Source organism: Panthera leo, chromosome C1, assembly GCF_018350215.1.
Source record: "Panthera leo isolate Ple1 chromosome C1, P.leo_Ple1_pat1.1, whole genome shotgun sequence".
Taxonomy (NCBI): domain Eukaryota; kingdom Metazoa; phylum Chordata; class Mammalia; order Carnivora; family Felidae; genus Panthera; species Panthera leo.
The window spans coordinates 181,418,571-181,442,309 of NC_056686.1; the positions used below are offsets into that span (position 1 = coordinate 181,418,571).

Genomic DNA, 23,739 nt, shown 5'->3' on the forward strand with positions numbered 1-23,739 from the left:
AGGAGGAAAAAGGGGCTAAGGAGAAAAGTTTGGGAATGCCATTGTGTCAGAAAAAGAAAACATGGAACTTGAAAAGAAAAGTGCTCACAATTTAAAAAGTTCCAACACATCAATTTTTCCTTCCTCAGACTTAATTAAGTTCTGCACAACATTTCTCTCTTATCACACTTCATACTTTTTATGTGATGATTTTAGCAATGTGGAGTTGACCCTCTTTATTCATGAACTCCGTATTTGTGAACTTACATACTTGCTAAACATATATACTTACACACATACCTTGCTAAAATGTATTTGTAACCCCAAATTAACATGCACAGTACTTTCACAATCATTTGGAGACATCATCAAAGTGGTAAAAAATTTGAGATGCCTGACACGCGTTTCCATCTCAGGGTGAGCAAAGTGATGCTCTTATTTCAACTCTCAAACTGTAAGACAAATGTCCATTTTGTAGTCTATTTAGTGTCATGCCTTCTGCATTTTGGGGCTTTTTGTTGGTATTTAAAATGTCCCAAATCATAATTTTGAAGTGCTCTGTAGTTATGTTCCTATAAGCACAGGACTGCAATGTGCCTTATGTGTTATTAGATAAGCTTCATTCAGGTATGAGTTATAGTGCTGCTGGTGTGAAGTCAATGTTAATGAATCAACAATATATATTAAATAAGATCCTTTTAAATAAAAACCTACATAAAACAAGGTTATGCACTGATTAGTTGGCTAAAATGTTATAAACAGAAGCTTGTAGGAACCTAACCCTGTATTTCCTCTATCAATGTGTTAGTATTCACTGGAATAGAACTACAGTAAGTGATGTGATTGTACCTTAGTACATAATCAGATTATACATTTCTTAAAGAATCCCTTATTCATCTTTTTTAAAAAGTCAATTTATTTAAACTAAAAACAAAGACACAACAGAAACAGTTCACCCATTTCTGGGTAAATAAAAATCCCTTATTCATCCTTATGAAACATGTAGTACACTGCCACTTACTAACATTTTCTGAAAGTATCTAGTTATTACCAGAGAATAGACTTGTTTTCAAATTTATGTGGCTTTTTAACAGACAGGATCTAATAAACACATATGTACTGGAAAGGAGTTCAAAAATGACATGTGTCAAGGCTCGGACCTCCAGGCAAGGAAGTTTGCTTAACAAACTCAGAAATACTTTAAAGCAAAAGACAGTCACAAATGTAAAAAAGCACTTTTTAATTTTAACCAAAAGGATCATTAAGTTGATATATATATATATATATATATATGTGTGTGTGTGTGTATATATCTATATATATATACTTTTTTTCTGAAGTATTTATAATAATGTCAGTCAGTATGCTTAAGCAACACAGTTATTTAATGAAAGTTAAGATGGGCAGTTGTAATTTGTGTGAAATTTACAATTAGAATTTAAGCTTCTTTAAAGTCTTATAAAATTCTAAATTGATAATAATTCTCCAAATTGGAAGTCAGATAACTTAATTTTAATACAATTTGAAATTAAAGAACAATTGTTTACACAACAAATAAAGACAAGTTTCCAAGACAGATATAAAAATCTAAATTCAAAAATAAACAGAAGAAATGTAAACAGTTATAAGATATCAATTTATAAATGTTATTTAGAGCAAAGCTATTCAAAGTCTGGTCCATGAGCTATTAGCAACCCATTCCAAATGAAAGAAAAAACTTGTGCCAGAATAAAAATGAACTACATCATTAATCAGCTGACTTTTTATAACAAGACTTTCTTTAAAGGAAGCAATGTTTTGATGTACCTTCTGGGACAGGCACCTAATCTCATTACAGACTGTAGAACACATACTGCTTACTTCTTTAAAGTGCCCCTATAAATTTACTGCTCAGAGTTAACCTGACCATGGGGAAAAAATTAAAATGACAATCGTAACTGTCATCTGTACTTTATTTTTTAATCCTATCTGTCCAAAAAGCAAAGTTATAAAACTTTATAAACACACCACAATTTAACATTAATTTTCAGATGTGTTTAAGCATTACTGACATCTGGTCACCTCAGAGGGGCTAAGATTCCTGCTTTAATGAGATACATCATCTACTTTTGATATTTGTTTTCAACCTTGGGAGAAAAAGAATAAGAATTGAGTCATTTGTCAACAAGTTCTCCCTAAATACTGGTTTAATTTATTTTCACATTTCAAACAGTGAAAATATTTAAATTAACCTTTATGAAAAAAACTGAATTTGTATGCTGTTTGTGCAACTCCTTGTTGCGTTTTTGTAATAAAAATTGCTAGGAAAAAAGGTACGGAAATTTACAACTCTGTGTATTCTAGTAACTAAGGGGCAGCAGATGAACTATTTTAAGATTCTTCATATTAAAAGAAAGCTGGCATAAAATATTTTTTAAGAATCAGCTTATAATTTAAAATTCAAACACTTTTTTTATTTTTAATTTTTACTATGGCATAATTCCTCCAGAAATTTAAAAATAAAATATGATCTTTTGTAAAAATCCTCTTTCACCAATGGCTTGCTAAATTTTACCTGCATTAGCTTAATATGGAAGGCAAATAACTAGACAATCTACAATTTAGAAAAAACTCATCAGTTTTAGATATACAAGAGCCCAATTTAGCTTTTGCAATGGCTAGTTTATTGAACCAACAAACTATTTCTTAAAGAATTTAAATGTATATTTACATGTCCATAAGAAGAGAGCTCCTTTGGCACCTGAGTTGAACACAATATAGTACAGCAAAGAATCTCTAAGAGAAAGGTGTCTAAAGACTATATATTTTATCTATCTATACATAAATACATACACCTATACATATACACATATACACACACAAGTAGAAATAACTTTTTCTTTAAGGCATGCTAAAGATTTAAAAGGAATTCACCATTTAGTCAAATAAAGTGAACTGATGGCTATTAAAAACAGTTTTAAGTTATTTGGAGTCTTATCAAATTTCAGAAAGTTAAAGACTTTACAGTAATATGTAATTCAAGGGGGGAAAACTCAAGAATTTTTTTTGTCAAAATATAATTTAATTTGATATAGTAACATGATCATGAGGTAATTATCCTAACATGATAATATAACAGAATTTTTGATAGTAACCAGGTGCAAAATCATCAAAGATAACCATAAAAGGAGTAAACTTCCCTTTATTATCACTAAACAGTCACCAGCCACCCTTCTGTCCTTAGACTCTTGCATTGGTTCCAACAAAAGACCATTATAAGGCTACCCTGCAGATGGCCCTCTGCTGGGCCTCATCACTCACTGGAATTTTACCTAAGAACTTTAGAAGAGCATAATGTCATCAGGTTTTATGATCACATCCACCTTGCTGTTGTGGACTCTGGCACTGTGTTAACAGTCTTACTGGTACTGTGATATTTTTTTATGTATACTTTTAGAACTCTGGCCACCCAAAATAGAGCACATGCAGTCTTACTTAAGTATCTTCTACTTCAGAAATTCTGGAAGATGAAAATCCTCTACACTTGTGTACAATCTAAGTCTCCATCTTTCAGTCCTTATTAAATCTGAAGTATGATGAGAGAGGGCAAGACATTTGAGTCAAAAAAAAAAAATGATACCATGCTGCTTTTTTTTTTTTCCTCCAACTTGTATAGAATATCCCTAATTGGGTTTATAATTTCCCTCTTTGCTCTGGTTAAAGGACTTGTCTCATGTAGCAGATCATATATCCTGGAAATCTTAGGCAGTTTCAAAATATTTGTGATTGAAATATTTTCAAATATAAAATATCCCACATCTATAAAAATAGTAAATATTCTTGCTTAAACTTGACATTGTTATCCTAATAAAATTTTGTCAGTAGAGGCATGTATATAGAACTTACCTCATAGAACCTATTGAATTCAAATGTCTTCGTTTTGTTCAGTTTTATATCAACCATAATATAAACCCGAATCAATTTTTTCCTCACCTGTAAAATATTTTGATAAATCCATTTGAACTTGAATTCTTCAATTAACATGTAAACTCACATGCATAGCTTTATTTTTGTCATATATTTAAATATTTTCTTCTCTGAAGAGTTAGTATCTCAGAACAGGAAACGAAATTATGCTTGTTACTAATAATTTGGCATTAAAACACTTCTATGCAAAAGTGCATTTACAAAATAAACATGCCATAAATGAAGCTACAAACCACAATCTCACATTGGAGTAGATTTCAAATTCCAAATTCAGTCCAGTAAGTCAAAGAGAAAAGTGCTAACACAGCAAATCTGAAACAAGTTCATGGGGATTGGGCAATGAGTTATCAAAGCGAAATCTTTTGGAAACCATGCTGCTATCCTCTGGAATATTCTCTTTGTCTTCTCGATCACTACAGGTTCCATTACAAGAGGATTTAGAAGTTTTGTCTTCAGAGGACCTTAATGAATGATCCTGACTTTGAGAGGAAGTGGAAGATTCTTCAGGGTGAAATAAGTTTCCAAAGTCCCACTGCTGTAGCCAAGAATGAGACAGGCAGATTTCTGCTGTGGGTCTTTTCCTTTGAAAAGAAAGCATCAAGTGAAAATGGAGAACTAAAAATCAAGTTGGAAACATCTGCAGTTTGATACACTATAGACTTATTTTTTTAATTTATTATGAAAATAACACATATTCATAGTATAGAGGGAATAACAATACCAAAATTGTAGTACCTAGAGTTTCTTTAATATTGACATGTGCTGAAAATTCAATTCATCATGGAGCTTACAGGTAAGACTAGACAAAAAGCTTGAGGACATATGTTAAGCCTCACAAGTAAAAATTAGTAAAATTATAAAATTCCTTGATAAAGGAATAAAGGATAAAGGAATATCTTTAAAGAGATAAAGACATGAAACTATGAAGGAAAACATGTAATTTATAATCTATTATTCTGTGTTCTTAAAAGCAATACTGTTAAATCTCAAAAATACAGGCTGCTCTTGAATGATGTTTATCCAGTATTTTGAGTTTTTACATTTTGCTTTCTCTTTTGAAAATAATATGGTCAAATATCACAATTTTTCAAAAGTTAGGAAAATACCTATCTATAGGCAGACCTACAACCTTAACACAATCACCATTTCCATTACAACATGTTTTCTTAGTCTTTATCTTCATCTTTTATGATCATTTTATGTTCATTTTTTTTCTGATTATAAAGAAGTGAATTTACTCACTATAGAAATTTTTATGTTCGTTTTTTGATTTTAAAAACTTAATGGCTCATTTTAAAATTTTAGAACCTAAGGAAAAAACTATTTAAGAAAATAACCAGAAGCAATTTTACTACTATACTACTATTAAATAACCATTTATGTCCAAAACACGGCCAGTGAAAATTTGTGTGGATTTGCATTAAGCCAATAAAATAATTAGCAAACCCGTGAGTTCTTCTTCCTTAAACTGATAAGAAACTGAATCCTCCAGGAGATTAAGTAAAGGTCAGAGATAAAAGACCTGACAGCAACAAAACCAGGATCCGAGCCCAAGGCATTTTAAAGTAAATGGGGCTGCTCTGGGTAAAGAAATGGGAGACCAACTTTTTCTTTTCCTGCTCTGAGTGAATTGTCCTGGCTCTGAGTTGCCAATGAGTGAAGTAAGAGTCCTAAACCATGGTTTCAAATCCCCTTCTTTTGCAGGTGGTCAAAGAGCATTTGATTCTTAAACGTTTGACAATCAGTAATTTACACTTCCCATATAACTATAATTACTTGACTACAGATTAGTCACAACAAAGTCTATCGCAGCCAGCCACGTGTATTGTAAACCTTCTATTTCTTTTAGGGAATTTCAGGGTTTAGTAGCAGGTTGCGAGAGAAATAACCCAAATCTTCTCTTCACTCCAAAATTTCCTGCTGTATGTTTTGTATTTACCATGTTTGAAGTTATAGATTTGGTATTTAATGATCTCTTATACCACCTCTCTTCCCATTTTATCTGAAACTTGAGAGCATACTTCTAATAATTTTATACTGTTTTATTTTATTTATTTATTTTTTTAACGTTTATTTATTTTTGAGACAGAGAGAGACAGAGCATGAACGGGGGAGGGTCACAGAGAGAGGGAGACACAGAATCCGAAACAGGCTCCAGCCTCTGAGCTGTCAGCACAGAGCCCGACGCGGGGCTCGAACCCATGGACCGTGAGATCATGACCTGAGCCGAAGTCGGACGCTTAACCGACGGAGCCACCCAGGCGCCCCTTTTTTAAAAATTTTTTTATTTTATTTTATTTTTTTTAATTTTTTTTTTAAAGCTGTATACTGTTTTAGAATATATCTTTCTTAACAGACATAGGATTCATTTTGTAATTGTACTTAAACACATTAATGTTATAACTTACTCTGGATTTTTTACTAAAAGCCTCTGGATAAAATCTGTGGCCAGCTGTGAAACCGATGAAAATGTTTCTTCTGAATAATCTACATTAACTTGAGAAATATTGAGGTATGTTTCTTGATTATCTTCTCCCACAAATGGAGATGTATGAGTTAACAACATATATGCTATTATGCCAATATTCCTGAAAAACAAAGAAGGGAGAAGAGGGGAATTTAAAACATATGTTAATCTGAAAACATTTATATAAAGTAAAATTGATACTTAGCAGATTCCTGTCCTCAGAACTTGTAAACTATAGACTTTAAATTGCTTTTCAAATTTCCTATATTATTAAAACTAAAATAACTGTGTTATCTCAAAGTCTGCCTCACAGAAAAAGAATATAAGGGGAATATACATGTTACATAATTATAAATATAATGTATCAAATATATAGCATGATATCTATAGTCTGCCCTTCATTCAGACACCCTTATTGAGTACACAAAGCTGCTCAAAGGGCAGCATTTCCTAAATGGTACCCAAAGACATATTAATGATCTGTGCGACATAAACAGAAGTTCTCTGCAAACAGAGTCTGCAAGTTTAGCAAAGTACAAAATTGGATAGGTGGATTTTTTTTCATTGCAAGACTTTTCAAAGCCTTAAACACATTCACGAGAAGTCTGATGCTTAGGAGGCAGAAAAAGACAACACATACAGTGCATGTTTCCCACTTATTTAGCCGTAGGACCTTTTTTCCTTGGCAAGCCCATTACAGTTCCATGGAACACAGGGAACAAGTCTAAACTCTTCCACTTGGACTATGGAGTCAGACCCCCACCATGTTCCCAGCTAAAGTTCTAGTATCAATTCCCGTTCTACTCCTTATGACATCTGATATTCAAAATATGATTTTGCTTGCCACAGAAACTCACAATGCCCTAGAAATATAATCTCCTAAAACTAAACTTTTGTATAAACCTGACTTCACTTTCTCCATACCAAATACCTTTCCAGTTCATCTAGACCTAGATTAGGTATCTCCCATCTGGTGCTTGTCTACTGTTTCCTCCATGCTCATTAAGTATTTTACCTTATTACAGAACATATCACACAGTACTGCAACTATTTTCGTTTTTTATTAGACCGAGTCTTCCTTCAGGAAAGGGATCTTCCTATTTATTTCTATACTTTTGGCTCAGAGCCAAAGTATTACTTAAAAAGAATGTACAGATAAATGCCTTCTTGTGGCACAGTAATGATACTTCAAAAAAATCTTTTATAGAAAGCCTTATTATTTACATTTCTTTGGAATCAAAGAAACGCAGAATATATATTCTACCAAACTTTTAATGAAAGCATTTAGGTAACTAACAAAATCTTACCACATATCTGTTGCTGTAGTAATAGGATCATAGTTCAGGATTTCTGGAGCTGAAAGCAAAGATAAAATTCAAATTCAATACTGACAAATTTAAAAACATGAAAATTATTTTACAATAATTATATATATTTAGTATATATATGTAAAATTATAATATATATTATATATAATTATAATAATAAAACTGCTTTAATTTTAAAGAATAATATCAAATTGATAGAAATTTAGCATAGTATTAATTATCCTGTGATTGGACATTTAAACATATCTAATGTTGAGCAAATTATATATATACTCAGAAGGTTCAAAAGCACAAATAATATTCTTGGAATAACCAGTAGCTATGGAGGAATGTTTTTAATCATTAAATCAATCTCAGGAAAAACAATTATGAAGAAGTAAAATTTTAGACACTGGAATCTTTTTAAAAATTGTAGTTTGATTACTCTGTTAAGAATTAGTTTGTGTTATTTTATTATACTGATTGAAGTTTTTCTTTTCAGAGTAAAGAGAATCATATATATTTACAACAACATTATGAGTAAATTATGCATTCTGGAAGGGCTTTACATTTTCAAGTAGATTCAATATCCCTCTTAGACTATCAAAAACCTAATTTCCTATGTAATTAACTTCCCATCATCTTCTTCCCTGCCAACTTTTTAAGTGCAAAATAAATTCTCTATATCTTGTGATTATCATAAATTTCAAATTAGTAGAGGCCAAACTAGGATTTATGCTTGAATAATAACTTTGCTTCACAAAAATTATTTCCTAAAGCCTAACATTTTTATTAATAAAGACTTTGAGTCATATATTTGTCTGTCCATCACACAACGTACCACCCTATACATACTTCTGTGAGCTGTGTTATCTATAATTACGAGCATTTATTCTAGGACACTATTGTCCCTATTTGCATTCAAAAGTTAGTAATTTGTTTTGTTTTCATTTGGGGAAAGTCAGCTGCCTTGCTGAGTCGCACCTGTTCTGTGTAGTTGTATCTTTTCAATACTTGCATGGGGGTATCAATATAAGCAACAACAAAAAAGTGCAAAAAGATGAATTTTATAAATTAAAATAAATTTATGTGCTGCTTCATATAACTTAAATTTTTTTCACCTGCATGATTTTATTTGTTGATATAGTACAATATTCCCAGATTATCTAATCATAAGATCTTTTTTTGACATCCTTTTTCTTCAAAATCCTCCTTTTACAACCCTAGGCAAAACCTCACATTTTTAAGCAGCAGCAACAAAAAGCAAGTAGTCCTGCTAAAAATTCTTGCAAAACTGAAGATGATGTATATTTATAAACAGCTTCAGAGTTGGGACCAGGACACAAATAGAAATGACATTTATCCAACACCCAGGCTTCAAAGGTAAAAATGACTGGGCCGTGTGACTGCCTGTTTTCCTCTTTTTTCCATTTTCTCCTGTTCCCTAACTTCCCCTTCACCCATTTTTCTTTATGTAATAAACTGTTACACACAAACATTAACTTCTGAATTTACATGTCCAATGTCATGTGAATTGTTGTGAATGTCTCAATGGTCCTACATTCACTAAAGTTCATTTATTGTGTCATAACCAAATTTCAATGCATTAAAATACCTGAATCAAATAAATCCTGGAATTACATGCTCTAAAATATGGCTTTATAGAGATAACATTTAGTTGATAAATTTCAAAATGGTGTATAAAATGAAAGGAAGTTCTTACCTAAGTATTCTGGTGTTCCCATAATTTCCCGAAGTTCACACGCATTCCCTATTTTTCGAGACATTCCAAAATCTACAATTTTTATATCTCCAAGAGGGTATATGCTGCTTAATAATATATTCTGTGGCTAAATAAAGCACAATAAAAATTGGTAAGTAATATACAACAATAAAAGAATACTTGTCTCAGATGGGAAGTAAATTAAATGTTTAGCTATTACACATTTCATTAAGTCATTCACCAAACATCTACTGAACTACTAGTTAGCAAAAGCTTTATGCTCAATGATAAATAAAGGTAAAATTATACTCAAAGGATTCTTAGTTTGGATGAAAACAAAGTTAGATGAATATACAGATTGAGTGATTATGAGATAAACTGAATAATAAACACAAGACTACTTAATTCTGCCTATTATAAAGTCTAAGAACCTTTTGCTGTAGAGATGATATTTAAGCTGAACCTTACAGAATAAATAGGAGTATTCCGGTTAGAAAGGCACTCTAGGGAACAGCATGAAAGAAAGTATGAAGGAATAAAAAATGTATACTTTTCCAGAAACAGAAAATGGTTCAGTATGATGGTTCTGGGTCTATTAGCTTAGACAATAAGATATATTGATGCATGGAAAGTGTCACCCATTGCTTCCCAGAACCAAGAGACTTTGCTGAAGACTTTGCTATTACAAAATTCCTTGCCACAGTCATAACCCAAATAGTTGCCAAGGTGCTGTTCCCAAAGTCTGTGAGAAGAATTCTAAGTCTAACTTCAGGAAAACCCAATGCTTGTTTATTATTAAATCACAGAGACATTAAAGGAGAAGAGGTAAGGGTAATTAGATCTACTGTTGTCAACCACAGGCTTTAGGATATACAAAGCCAGGTTTATTTCCCATCCCCAACCTCAAGTGCTGTGTGGTGTTATGTAATACACTTGGTTTATCCTTAGCAGGAGAAAGACCCAACAGCAAGTTTGTGGGGGCATGATCGTCCGGATATGTACCATATTGTTGTTTTTACAACAGCTTATTGGTAGGGGACACGGCAGGGCTGCTAGGTACTTAACACTACCCTCTTCCAGAGGGGGGCCCAACACAGACAAACATGTTTTTTCTTTTGAAAATGGGGTAAGAAAAAGAAAGAAAGTCTAGTTTGAGACAAATTTTGAGACAAAGTTTGTACAAGATACCCAAATGGTACCTAATTTGCAGTTGAAGAAAATAATTTGGAATTTAGGAGAGAAGTCTGGGCTATAGGAAAGAGAACTGGGAATCATCATTATGGTGAAAGTGGTAGTGAAGGGCAAAGGATCATGCAAAGGGAGACAATATAGAAAGAGAAGAATCCAATGTTCAAAAAATAAGACACAGATTGATTGAGATTTTGGGTGGCTGTGGAGGAAAGATAAAGAGAAAGGATAATAACGTAAGAGTTTAAAATGGTATTTCAGGGCTTGAGTAAGGGGACTGAATGGTCTGGGGGGCAAAAATGGAGGGGCCAAAAGACTAAACATCTCAAGAGAAAAATGAATGAATATAATGGGAGCAAAGAAATGAGCACTAGAAGGAGGTTATCTTCAGAGATGGAGATTAGGCTAGAGTATTTTAGAGATGGGGCAGTTTTACAAGATGAGAAATCCAGGATGTAAGAGTGGGATGGGGTACAATGATTGAAGAATTAGAACAGGGAGGAATGATGGTTTTTAAGAGCCCAGTGATTAATTTGATCTGCTCGCACATGCAGTCCTCTCCTCTCTGCCAATACAAAATTAAGTCCATGTAGCACACATACACAAGTGCACCCAGTGCAGTACAGAGAGTCATAATCTGACTGTTGCTTCCTACCAAATCCAGCTTGCAATTATGCATCCCAAGAGCAGAAGGAAAAAAGATGCTATATTACTTAAAATCATATGGTACATTACCTTTAAATCAAGATGTACAATGTTATTCTGATGTAGATAACATACTCCTTCAAGTATTTGTTTAATGAGTCTGATAATGTCATTTTCAGAAACCATTTCAGCCAGCTCAGGTAAACACAAGTTGAAAATTTCTCCACCTGCAGCACTGAAATAAAATTCAAATAGAAACTTGGAAAATCATTGACCTAAAAATGACAATTTTTAAATACTGTAAAACTGTTAAGTAAAAGCTATAGCTATCTAGTCTCTCTCTATAGATACATATACTTTTGATTCTCATGACAACTATGTGGGTTATTATTCCCATTTGACTGATGAAGAAATAAGTACAAAGAGGTTAAGCTACTTGTACAAGGTAACATAGTAAACAGGAAACCAGAACCTGAGTCTGTATGATATGGGCAAAAATCTGCATTCTTAACCAGTATCTTGTACTGTAGCTTCCCAAATCTTTATTATTTTTAAAAGAATTGAAAATCTAAACAATGCTGACAAAAGCATAGAAAAAAGGCCCTTGGTTTGGAATCAAATGATATAAATTTAAATCCCAAATCTGCTATTTACCAGCAATATAACTAGGATCAGTCATTTATTTGTCTTTCACCATCTGTAAAACAGAGTCATAACTGAGCTCAATAGATTTTTTTTTTTTTTTTTTAAGAGAGAGTGCAAACAGGGGAGAGGGACAGAAAGAGAGAGAGAGAGAATCCCAAGCAAGTTCCATGCCCAGTGTGGAGCCCAACACAGGGCTTGATCCCATTGACCCTGAGATCATGACCTCAGCCGAAATCGAGTCGGACGCTCAGCCGACTGAGTCACTCTGGCACCCATACATTTTTTTTGAAGATTAAATCTAAAAAAATGCAAACCCTCCTCCCTCCCCCCCCCCCCAGATGGTTATTCAAAAATTTATAAGGTATATTTAAGAACACCTCAAATAGGGTGACTGGGTGGCTCAGTCGGCTAAGTGTCTGACTTTGACTCGGGTCATGATCTCATGGTTCATGGGGTCGAGTCCCACATCGGGCTCTGTGCTTCAGAGCCTGAAGCCTGCTTCAGATTCTGTGTCTCCCTCTCTCTCTGCTCCTCCCCGGCTCATGCTCTCTCTCACTTTCACTCTCAAAAATAAATAAACATAAAAAAAATATTAAAAAAAAAAAGAATATCTCAAGTAAAGCATATTCTATGTGGTAAAACAGGACAGTGTCTGACATGTAGAAGGTGTTCAATAAAGGTTTGTTGAATGAATGAATGATGGAATAGGCAGTCATTCTTCAGAGCAGCTGAAACTGAAATTCAGAAGTCTCACTGACTGACAAGAGGAAGAAGCATGTCATATGTATGAGCAGTCATAAGAAGGAAAAGAAAAGGGAAAGAAAAAGCTTTGTTTCTGAAGGTATATATTCACAGACCAAAAAATAAAAATAACTTTAAAATATAGGAACGTGCCATAAAAGTAACCAGTTTACATATAATTTCTATCTTCTATGTCCTCTAAATTTAACACAATGCATAGGTATTACTTTTATAACCAAAAGTATCCTAAGGGTTTTTTGTTTGTTTCAGTAACAAAATCAAACAAATATTATGATTGTCAGCCAATGAGATTGTCTCTTCTTTTTAGGTTGGTAAGTTGACCAATGTCTTTTGTAGGATTGCCATTTTTCCCATAAAAGCAGGACACAGGTAGAGCTATGGGAAACGGAAAATTAGGAAGAGGAGCTAAGAGGAGGGAATGAACAGATAACACAAGAAGCAGATTACAGAAGTCAGCAGAAGCTAGAATAAATGTAAGCAGTGAGTAGTAGACAAGCAGATGATTTGGTCAAACAAGCCACACAAGAGCAGTGACTAGAGAGGAAAAAATCTCTCTATAGAGATAAAAGACTCCTATATACCATTATCATTGCCCTGGAAGGCATATTCGGGTACACCTCCTTTTTCTCTATTAGAAGAGTTGTCCTCTGATGGGACATCAACCAACAAATTTAGAAATTTGGAGTGTTTGCCTTCATTCGCATATGTATTTGTATATATGTTGTGTGTGATAATAGTACTTTAGTAGAAGTACACTGTCATGTAAACCTATGTGTTATACATCTTTCAAAAGGCTAAATAAATGTGGTAAGATGTCAACAATTGGTAAATCAAACTGAAAAGTATGAGTATTAATTATACTGTTCTTTCAACTTCTTTGAAGATTTTAAATTTTGTACCAAAAAAGTCAAGGAAGAAAAGTATGTAGGATGACTTGAGGAGGGGATCAGATTGGTAATTGTTATTAGAGTAAAAGATTTCACCGTTCTACTTTCACCACATAAAAAATTATGCCACCTTATGAAAATAACTAAGTCTCCCTGGCTACATTTTTACCTTTGAGATTATCTGATGTGACAATGCTACCCAAAAAGTAGTAAGAACTAAACCAAATTCTAGCAATAAATTTTAGTAGGTCTTAGTTGATCTAGTAATAAATTATTTCAGGGGTGCTGGGTGGCTCAGTCGGTTCAGCATCTGACTTCGGCTCAGGTCATGATTTCACAGTCCGTGAGTTCAAGCCCCATGTTGGGCTCTCTGTGGACAGCTCAGAGCCTGGAGCCTGCTTCAGATTCTGTGTCTCCCTCTCTCTCTGCCCCTCCCCTGATCATGCTCTGTCTCTCTCAAAAATAAGCATTAAAAATTTTTTTTTTAATTATTTTAATCCATTTATACATTTAATGAGTGCTTGCTATACACTTCAGCCATAAAGTACAATTGTGCCCTTATGGAATTCAGTTTACTTGGCAGGGTACCTGAATCAATTTTCAGAGTATGAACAAAATCCAACCATAAAATGTGTCAAAATTTTCTGATATATTTTGTTGTTGCTATTTAGATAAATCCCCCAAAGAAAATTTTATGAAAGTACTCAATGCTCCTATGTATTCATTCTCTAAAACTAGTATTCCATTACTATGTTTGAAAAAGGTTAGCTCCTTTTCACATACTTCAAACGTGCAGTGTCATGCAAGTAGATAACTTTTTTTTTTCTCAAGTTAGTTAACATACAGTGTAGTCTTGGCTTCAGGAGTAGAACCCAGTGATTCATTTCTTACATATGACACCCAGTGCTCATTCCCAAAAGTGACCTCCTTAATGCCCATCACCTATTTAACCCACCCCCATCCCCCACCCCCATCAACCCTCAGTTTGTTCTCTGTATTTAAGAGTCTCTTATGGTTTGCCTCCCTCTTTTTATATTTTTTCTTCCCTTCCCCTATGTTCACCTATCAAATTTCTCAAATTCCACATATGAATGAAATCATATGGTATTGGTCTTTCTCTGACTGACTTATTTTGCTTAGCAAAATACCCAAGTAGATAACTTTTTAAAGGTTAGATTAATCTAACAAAAATAATCACAAAATATATGAAAAATGAAATCAGACTGATAGTATCCTGGGCATTTCTGTGATTCTAACTTATTTTGAAGGTGTTATATTATACCTTAGTATGTTGTTTTATGGGAAATGTACATAGTATTAATTCTTTAATAAAATTTTTTTTAATGTTTATTTGAGAGAGAGACAGAGAGCGTGAGCAGAGGAGGAACAGAGAGAGAGAGAGAGAGAGAGAGAGAGAGAAGCCAAAGCAGGCTCTAGGCTCTGAGCTGTTAGCACAGAGCCCAATGTGGGGCTCAAACCCATGAACCGTGAGATCATGACCTGAGCTGAAGTCAGATGTTTAACTGACTGAGCCACCCAGGCACCCTCATAGTAGTCATTCTTTTTTTTTTTTTTTTTTTAATTTTTTTGACATTTATTTATATTTGAGAGAGAGAGAGAGAGAGTGAGAGAGACAGAGTGTGAGCAGGGGAGGGGCAGAGAGAGAGGGAGACACAGAATCTGAAGCAGGCTCCAGGCTCTGAGCTGTCAGCACAGAGCCTGACGCGGGGCTCGAACCCATGAACCATGAGATCATGACCTGAGCCAAAGTCAGTCGCTCAACCAACAGAGCCACCCAGGTGCCCCCATAGTATTCATTCTTAAATGAACTACTTGCCAGTTTAACATTTTGCAAAATAAGCATTTTCATATTTATAAGTTGATTCTAGGTAATCAACTTTCCTGGTATAAAAACATACTTTTTACAAATATATAAACAAACTTCTTCATCCTTAAAATACCTGAATACTAAAATTAGGCTATATTACTTTTTGTTTTTTATTATTTTATTTTAGAGAGAGAGAGAAAGGCAGAGAAAGAGCATGAGTGGGAGACAAGGGCAGAGGAAGAGAGAGAGAGAAGAGAGAGAGAGAAAATCTTACGCAGGCTTCATACTCAGCAGAGAGCCCAATACGGGGCTTGAGCCCATGACCCTGGGATCATGCATGACCTGAACCAAAATCAAGAGTTAGAAGCTTAATAGACTGAGCCACTCAGACACCCCTAGGCTACATAATATACTTTTACATTCAAAAAGGCAATGATGCAGGTTAACCACTAAAAAGAATTACCATATTTATAATGCACTTTTTTCTGAAGTAAATACTTAATCTCTTTAGTTTATTATAAAATAGATTTCTTCTATAAAAAATTATCAGACGCTAAAAGCATATTAAACATAAATTTAGCTAACCTTTTCCAATTGTTGTAGATGTTCAAACACATTTTATATACATATAATAAATGTGTCAAACTGTCACTCATAAAGGTACTATTTTAGAGTCACATGTGAATATACTAATTAACCGGCCAGTTGGCTTAACCATGACCTACCCCATGCTTAATGTGATGAATTGTTGACTATTTGGGTGTTTTCAGCTTTTCACTGAGTTGTGGGAAGAGATATATTTTATTTCTTATTGCTACAATTCCTAACAGTTTTTCACAAGTTACACAATACTAAGTAAATGTGTTTCTTCAACAAACAATGTGACAAGCACACCTTCACCTTCATGCAAATTCACCCTTCTATTCTCCATGAGTCATTCCTTTGGATGTATTTTTTCAAATAGATGGATAAATTATATAAATGATTTCAATTCTATTTATCCATCAGGTAGTTCTGCACAAAAACTCTTCGACTTTCTATGCTATTAGCAATGAAAGTATACTTGTTTCACCACATTCCTCAAGCATTGTGATGTCATTTGGGTTTTTTTGTGTGTACTGTTTAATTAGTTTTTGTGTATATGTGAAAATATTCAAATATACACCATGTCTCTCTAATATTTTATCAACAGAAATCTTTACAAGTTTTTTTTCCTAAATGTTTATTTTGAGAGAGAGAGAAAGCACATGTGTGTGTGCAAGTGGGGGAGAGGCAGAGAGACTCAGTAAGAGAGAATCCCAAGCAGGCTCCATTCTGTCAGTGCAGAGCCCAATGCAGGGTTTGATCTCATGAACTGTGAGATCATGACCTGGGCTGAAATTAAAAGTTGGACACCCAACAGACTGAGCCACCCAGGTGCCCCCAAATCTTTATAAGTTCTTGTCTTACTTTTATCATTCTTGTTCTTAACATTTCAAGCCACCTTTATCCCACCAATTAAAATAAGTACTACAAATTTATTTAAATTTATTAAAGTATATACTTACTACTCCAATATCAAAATGATTTCACTGGTATTTTCATAGACTTCATGAAGATTAATCACATGAGGGCAAGATTTTGCCAATTCAAGTACGGCAATCTCGTGTAGAATCTCTGCTCGACAATCCTGTCCTCTTCTTCTCTTTTTCAGAAACTTCGCAGCATATTCTTGGCCAGTAGATTTTGATATACACTGTCTAACCACAGCAAACTTTCCTCTGGGGGGAAAATGAGGACAGTCAATTTTAACTTTTCCAAAAAGAACAATATTAACATAACACACAGTTACAACTCCAATTTAGAATTAATCCTTTCAAACAACTATGCCATTAGTTGAGAACTATGTTCTCTTAACTGAATCAAATACTACATATACTTTTATGAAATTTATATTATTATCACAGAAAAATTAAAATGGCAAATGTAAAAACAGGATAAGACATAACTGTATTTGTTCATCACTGTTAATATAATACGTTATCATTGTAGGGGAGATCTCATTTGCATTCCAACTCCATGACATACTCTTGTTATAAATGTTTGTGTTTAAATATCATAACAATCCTACATAGCAATGAAATTGTTTTGCAGAGCCCAGAGAGTATATGTATCTTAGTCTATTTCCAAAGACTGTACCTTTAAAAGGGTACCACACTAACTCTCTAATCAAAACAGCTTCCTTCCAAAATAAAAAATTAAAATTAAAGCAAAAGTGGGTATTTGACATTTCATTGTATCAGTGTAATCGCTTTGCCTTTCAGCACCATGTTTAACAATCTTTGAAACTTTCTATCACTAATTTAGTAGTTGTTTTTCCAGTAAATCTCTTAATATTGGCCAGTAGTCTATGAAGCCTGTAACAGATAACAGAGGTATATGTATCCTACGGAGAGTATCCAGAGACACTTCATGATCAACTAAGAAAATTAATAGTTATCAATAGCTAAGTACAAATACACCCATTAAGGTCATGTTTATCATTTTAGGAATAAGTAGGTGTTTAGCTCTCTCCAACAGAAGTGCTCAGCATCTCAGCCAAAATTTAAATCTACACTATACTAAGTGTATAGTTGCCCAAAATCTAATTTCCCAAAGATCGAGAGCTATTTTGAGTAAGACTATTTTAAGAAACTAATAAAGGCAACTGACTGCCTACCCAGAAAAATGTACGCATGCCCTTAAACAGAAAGTTTTACATACAATTCCAGAGGGTTTTCAGACTTCAAAGCCCATCTATCGACCTTCTAAACCTGAGTCCACAGGATCCAAGATTAAGAACCTATATCCTAAGGCTCAAACTAACATATGAAGTATAAATAAAGGGTCTTCAGAGAAGAACTTTTGTTCCCTAACTCTTCTTTCTCCAATTTGACTTCTAACACATGTCAGGTGCTTAGCAAGGAAAACCTGGTATTTGGGGTTGGGGAGGGGGGAACAAAATAAATTGTTTGATTGTTATTTTAATTGCTATTCTCAAGGGCCAGGATGACAAGGATTCCTACTCTTTATTTCCCACATTTCTTCAAAACTGGTGCCGGTGAAAAGGACAGGAAACCAAGCTGAAAAAGTATGCTACAATGCCAAAAGAAGTGACCAGGCTATAATCTGACTCTTCTACATTCATCAAAACATACAACTCAATAAATTTGCATGCACAAGCCTGATTCTTGGAAAGAACGTTTCATTTAAGATTTGGCATATATAATTTAAACTAAGGCACTTTCTCACCATATGCAAAAGCAATACAATTCAATGCATTTCAATGAGCATACAAAAAGGTCATCAGTCTTTGTCTTCAAACTACCCTTTATAGATTTTATACTGGATAAATCAAGTCAAACTAAGATTAAATGACTCATGAAACATCATATATGGAATTGGAGTGCCAAGAATTAAACTATGGAAGGTGAATTTTTAGCTTTCTCTTCTAATCACTACAAAACAATTCCTCCCTTTAAGATCATTTTTTAAGAAGTGCAACTCACTTCTGCCAATTCTCACTCACATTTAGAAGTGAAAGTGTGTCTAAAACAGAAAGGAAATTTTGAGTTTTATACAGAAATTCACCTTGTAAAACTAAGTAAACAGAAACAAGTTAGCCAAGAAAATTGTCCATCTGAAAAAAAAAAAAGTTTATACTACCAACTGTGACAATTAAGTTCTGCTGCAATTTTGTAATTACATCTATAAGCCAGAATCTTCTCAGGAACAAAGAGCAAAATTAACTGGTAACACTTTTTAACCTCATTGTTTCATGTATTGTTATGAGGCTTTTTTAAACAATCCAGTACAAAAGTGACCAAATGATGCTGGTACTTATTTATTTACCTGTCAGTGCTTACCACTGGGTAAAAGTCCTATGTAGGCAGAGACCCTGTTTGTTCTAATTACTACAGTTGTTATAAACTGTACACTTTGCTAATGCATAACAGGAACTGAAATATCTGTTGAATGAATGCAAGAGCTATGCACCTACTAGAATACCATACACTGTGCTATTTTAGTTTATATCCTGTAGTTAAAGCATTTATATTTTTAAAAGTTATTTGAAATTCCAGTAACATTTTACATATATATAAATGTATATGCTGTTAAATAAGGTAAATATTCTTACCATAATTATCAGATGACTTAGGAAGGAAAGAGTATTTATTTCCTATTCTAAAATGTTAGTTGCAGTTTAGAAGTAACAAAAATAATCTTTTATCATAATTTTCCTGTATCAAACTTAACAGAAATATTTAAGAAAATTAAATACCCTTAACAACAATACTTAATTCATAACCTAAAAAGGCAAAGCTGACTAGATTTCCCAGCAGTGAAAAGTGCTAGTAGTTACCCTTTTGCATTCTAGAATAGACGATAAAATGTGAAAGGAGGGGGGGAGGGTGAGCCACAAAGGAAGCTGACGTTTATTTCTGCATCTGCCTCACCCTTCTAACCACAAGAAGTCCTAAGAAACCTTGCCTCAGTTGGGGGAGGGGTGGAAAAAAACATATCCAACATGTTAAAAAACAGGAACAATGCAAAGTTTTTTGAGAATAGTCTAAAACGAACTGTTAACTTTTACATATTTTCTTTTAGTCTGCTAAAGGAAAATAAATTCTTCAGCACTAACATCTTAAAATTAAATTTTAAAAAGTTGATTTAGAAAGATCAACTTGATTTAAAAGACTTTTGTAGTTCACACCACATGCTAGAATTATGTTTACATAGTTCAAAATGTAAAGCCTCAAGAAAAACAGTATTTTGATCTTAATTTTCATTGTGCATTAGTATAGGATATTAAAGTTAGTAGCAATAGTGGAAGAACTTAAAGCAAGTTATTGACAGATGAAAGATCATGATTTCCAACTGATCAAGTTTTACTAATTAGAAATACCAAGGGGCACCTGGGTGGCTCAGTTGGTTAAACCTCCCACTTCGGTTCAGGTCATGATCTCATAGTTCCTGGGTTCGAGCTCCACGTCAGGCTCTGTGCTGATAGCGCAGAGTTTGGAGCCTGCTTCAGTTTCTGTGTCTTCCTCTCTTTCTTTGCCCCTCCCTGCTTTCTCTCCCAAAAATAAAATAAACATATTTTTTTTTAATAAAAAAAAGAAATATCAAAATTTACCATCTGACTCATTAGCCCATATTAATTCAAAGAAAAATGTTAGGTCTCTTTCATAAAGATATTAGAAGAGGGGATATTAGCAATCTGAGTTTGTTTTAATCAGAGTCTATTATGAGTTTTTGCTCTAGAATGTTAAAAAATACACCTGATTCAAGTTCAGGCTTGTTATTTATGATAGTATCTCATTTATAAAACAATGTAATTATTAATACTGTCCTCCCCAAAGTTTAGGTTCTACAAATCTCTCAAAGGAAAAAGTATTTTATAGACTTTCTAGCCCCCATAATATCCCTTATTTTGCAAAGTTAACTTAATAAATATATGTACAGTTACTGATCAAACTATAACTTAGAAAAATGGAAAAGATCCCCTTTATTGTGTTTACTGTTCAAAGCTTTTTATATTCAGTTACCTGCTCAAAGCAGTTGCCAAACATCTTTGCAATAGAAGGAAACTTGGAGACATCTAGTCCACCCTCTCAACGAAAAGGAAATCACACAACTAAGTAGATCACACAACTTTAGATCCACAGTAAAGACAGGTCAACTGACTTCCAATTTAATGTGTTTTTTACTAATATACTACATGATGCTATATGACACATATTTGACATGGTTGTTGAAGAAAAAAGAAAGAAGACTCCCAATGGAATCTTAAGCTACCTCAATAAACCTTTACAGCATTCTAGATGTTAAGATACTGACCAAACTGTGTACACTCTAGGCCTCCTCATTTTAAGACTGACAATGAAAAATACAAGGAGTCCAGAAGAAGGTAACTGGATCAAGGAAGGCTGTCTGGAAATTAGGTCATAATATGAGCATTTAAGGAAACTGGCAATGTTTGGCCATATTCAAATCTCTGAAGAATTTTTACAAGGACATTACATGCAGCTACAAAAGATGAACCACATCTATTGGGTAGATGTTAGTAGAGTAGAAAACAGAACCTTCTGTGCCTAAGAGGCACCCACAAAATGGAACAGATACATTCTGAGGTAATGAGTTCCCCATCACGGCAGCATTCAAATTAAGGCTGGATAAACAGCTTGTCAAGAAAAGTATAGGAAAGATTGCTGCGTAAATTGTATTAGACCACCACTGACCACCAAAGTCCTTCCAGTGCAAAGATTCTATCACTATTTGATGTGAGATACAGGCAACTAAAAGTAAAACTTACTCCTTCCTGTTATAATGCAAACAGAAATAATCACAGATTTAGAACTAAACACTTTCCTAGAAACATTCTTTTTTTAAGAAAAATTTTTTAATGTTTATGAGAGAGAGAGAGAGAGAGAGAGAGACAGAACATGAGCGGGGAAGGGGCAGAGAGAGAGGGAGACACAGAATCTGAAGCAGGCTCCAGGTTCTGAGCTGTCAGCACAGAGCCTGACATGGGCTCGAACTCACAAACCACAAGATCCTGACCTGAGCTGAAGTCAGACACTCAGCTGATTGAGCCACCCAGGTGCCCCTTCCAAGAAACATCCTGAAAGGTTTTTAAAACTGTATCTTTCAATACACCATTAAAACACCCAGATACTTTGTACATAAAATTAAATAAATAAATACGCCAGGAATTAAGAAAAATGCTTTCATATTTAGTCCTTAGTCTAATGAAGTAGATGTTATCATCCTTATTTTGCAAAAGAAAGACTGCATCCAACAACTGATAAGGCTAGGACTTGTCACCCTTCCTGTAAAAGATCACCAAGAACAGAATTACTTTTCATGGTCCAGTCAACTTTTGTTTTCACACTGAGATTTTCAAAGATAAAAATCAATCATACTATCTTACTATAGATCTATCAATACAAACACAGACTTAGCAAACCATTTTAATTTAAGATAAGCAAAACATTTACCTCCAGAACTAAAATCAAACCGAAGATAGAAACTGATCACCATCTTTCAACTCTGCTAAATGTCTTTAATTTAAAGTTCAAAGATGCTGAACATATAACATAAATATCTTAGTCTATTTTTACAACTTCCATATATATTAAAATGGTAGTACTAAATTGCAGAATCCCAGGCTGCCCCTTGGCCTTAAGGAATTTACACTCTCATCAGGCAAAACAGGTAAGTGTTAGCGTTAAGTACAGGGTTTTACTTATAGAACATGCATTGTTTGTCATACAGAATTATACCATCAAATATGTGTTAAGTCTTTTTGTTTAATTTAGGAAAAAAGAGGAGGAGACCCTCCTTATTTGTTTTGTAGCCCAGCACAATATCCTAGGAATTTTAAAAAATTTTAACAAAAATTAATAAGATTCTACTACTTCACAAATATTAACTAATTTAATCCTCATAACAACCATAGAAGATAGATACAATTATCTTCATCCCCACTTCTCAGATGAGGAAATTATAGCACTAAGAGGTACAGAAATTTAATTGAGGTCACACGGTTTGGAAATGGCAGAGCCCGGATTTGGACTTGACAGTCCACTATGCTAAGCTATCTGTTGCCATGCACAGCCTCAAATTAAGAACCCTGACCTCCTATCAGGGGCTCTTAAGCTAGGTGGGATATATCATACAAGCTCACTAACTCTCTACAGATTTGATTTCCAAGTCAGTTAAAACTAGATCCTGTATAATAATAGAAGAAATGATGACTTTCTAGAATTCCAACCATTTTTTAAAATGATCAAGTGAATTTTATAAAACTATAGACCCAGAAAATTCAATATGTGAATTTATTTTTTTTTAATTTTTTTTTTTAACGTTTATTTATTTTTGAGACAGAGAGAGACAGAGAGCATGAACGAGGGAGGGTCAGAGAGAGGGAGACACAGAATCTGAAACAGGCTCCAGGCTCTGAGCTGTCAGCACAGAGCCCGACGCGGGGCTCGAACTCACGGACCACGAGATCATGATCTGAGCCGAAGTCGGCCGCTTAACCAACTGAGCCACCCAGGTGCCCCTCAATATGTGAATTTAAACAGCACACATACCACACAATTTCCTTACCTTCCCAGCTCTTTAGACGTAAGTGTATAAAAACTATTAAAGTTTTCCATTCTCATTGGAGTTTGAGGAGTTGTAGTTAACAACCCTGAAATACTGCGACAATCAAATCTTCTCCTCGACATGTTAGATGACTCCCAGATATGCTTCTTTAGTCACTTATTTTTACCTATTTAAAAAAGAGAATATATAGGATATAACTTAAATGCAAT

The 23,739-nt window shown here is 33.9% G+C and overlaps 1 protein-coding gene across 3 annotated transcripts in view; it reads right to left on the reverse strand.

Moving 5' to 3' along the window:
- Positions 1-1,469: 1,469 nt before the first annotated feature.
- STK17B (serine/threonine kinase 17b) overlaps positions 1,470-23,739 on the reverse strand; it is a 31,441-nt gene continuing 9,171 nt past the window's right edge. For all 3 annotated transcript variants that reach the window (XM_042949533.1, XM_042949532.1, XM_042949534.1), the window contains 7 exons: positions 23,531-23,696; positions 16,945-17,157; positions 11,366-11,510; positions 9,443-9,569; positions 7,720-7,768; positions 6,354-6,533; positions 1,470-4,526 (listed from right to left, as the gene is read on the reverse strand). In XM_042949533.1, coding sequence (XP_042805467.1) covers positions 4,244-4,526; positions 6,354-6,533; positions 7,720-7,768; positions 9,443-9,569; positions 11,366-11,510; positions 16,945-17,157; positions 23,531-23,652 — 1,119 coding nt within the window. In that variant the 5' untranslated portion in view covers positions 23,653-23,696 and the 3' untranslated portion in view covers positions 1,470-4,243. The remainder of the gene's footprint in view (positions 4,527-6,353; positions 6,534-7,719; positions 7,769-9,442; positions 9,570-11,365; positions 11,511-16,944; positions 17,158-23,530; positions 23,697-23,739) is intronic.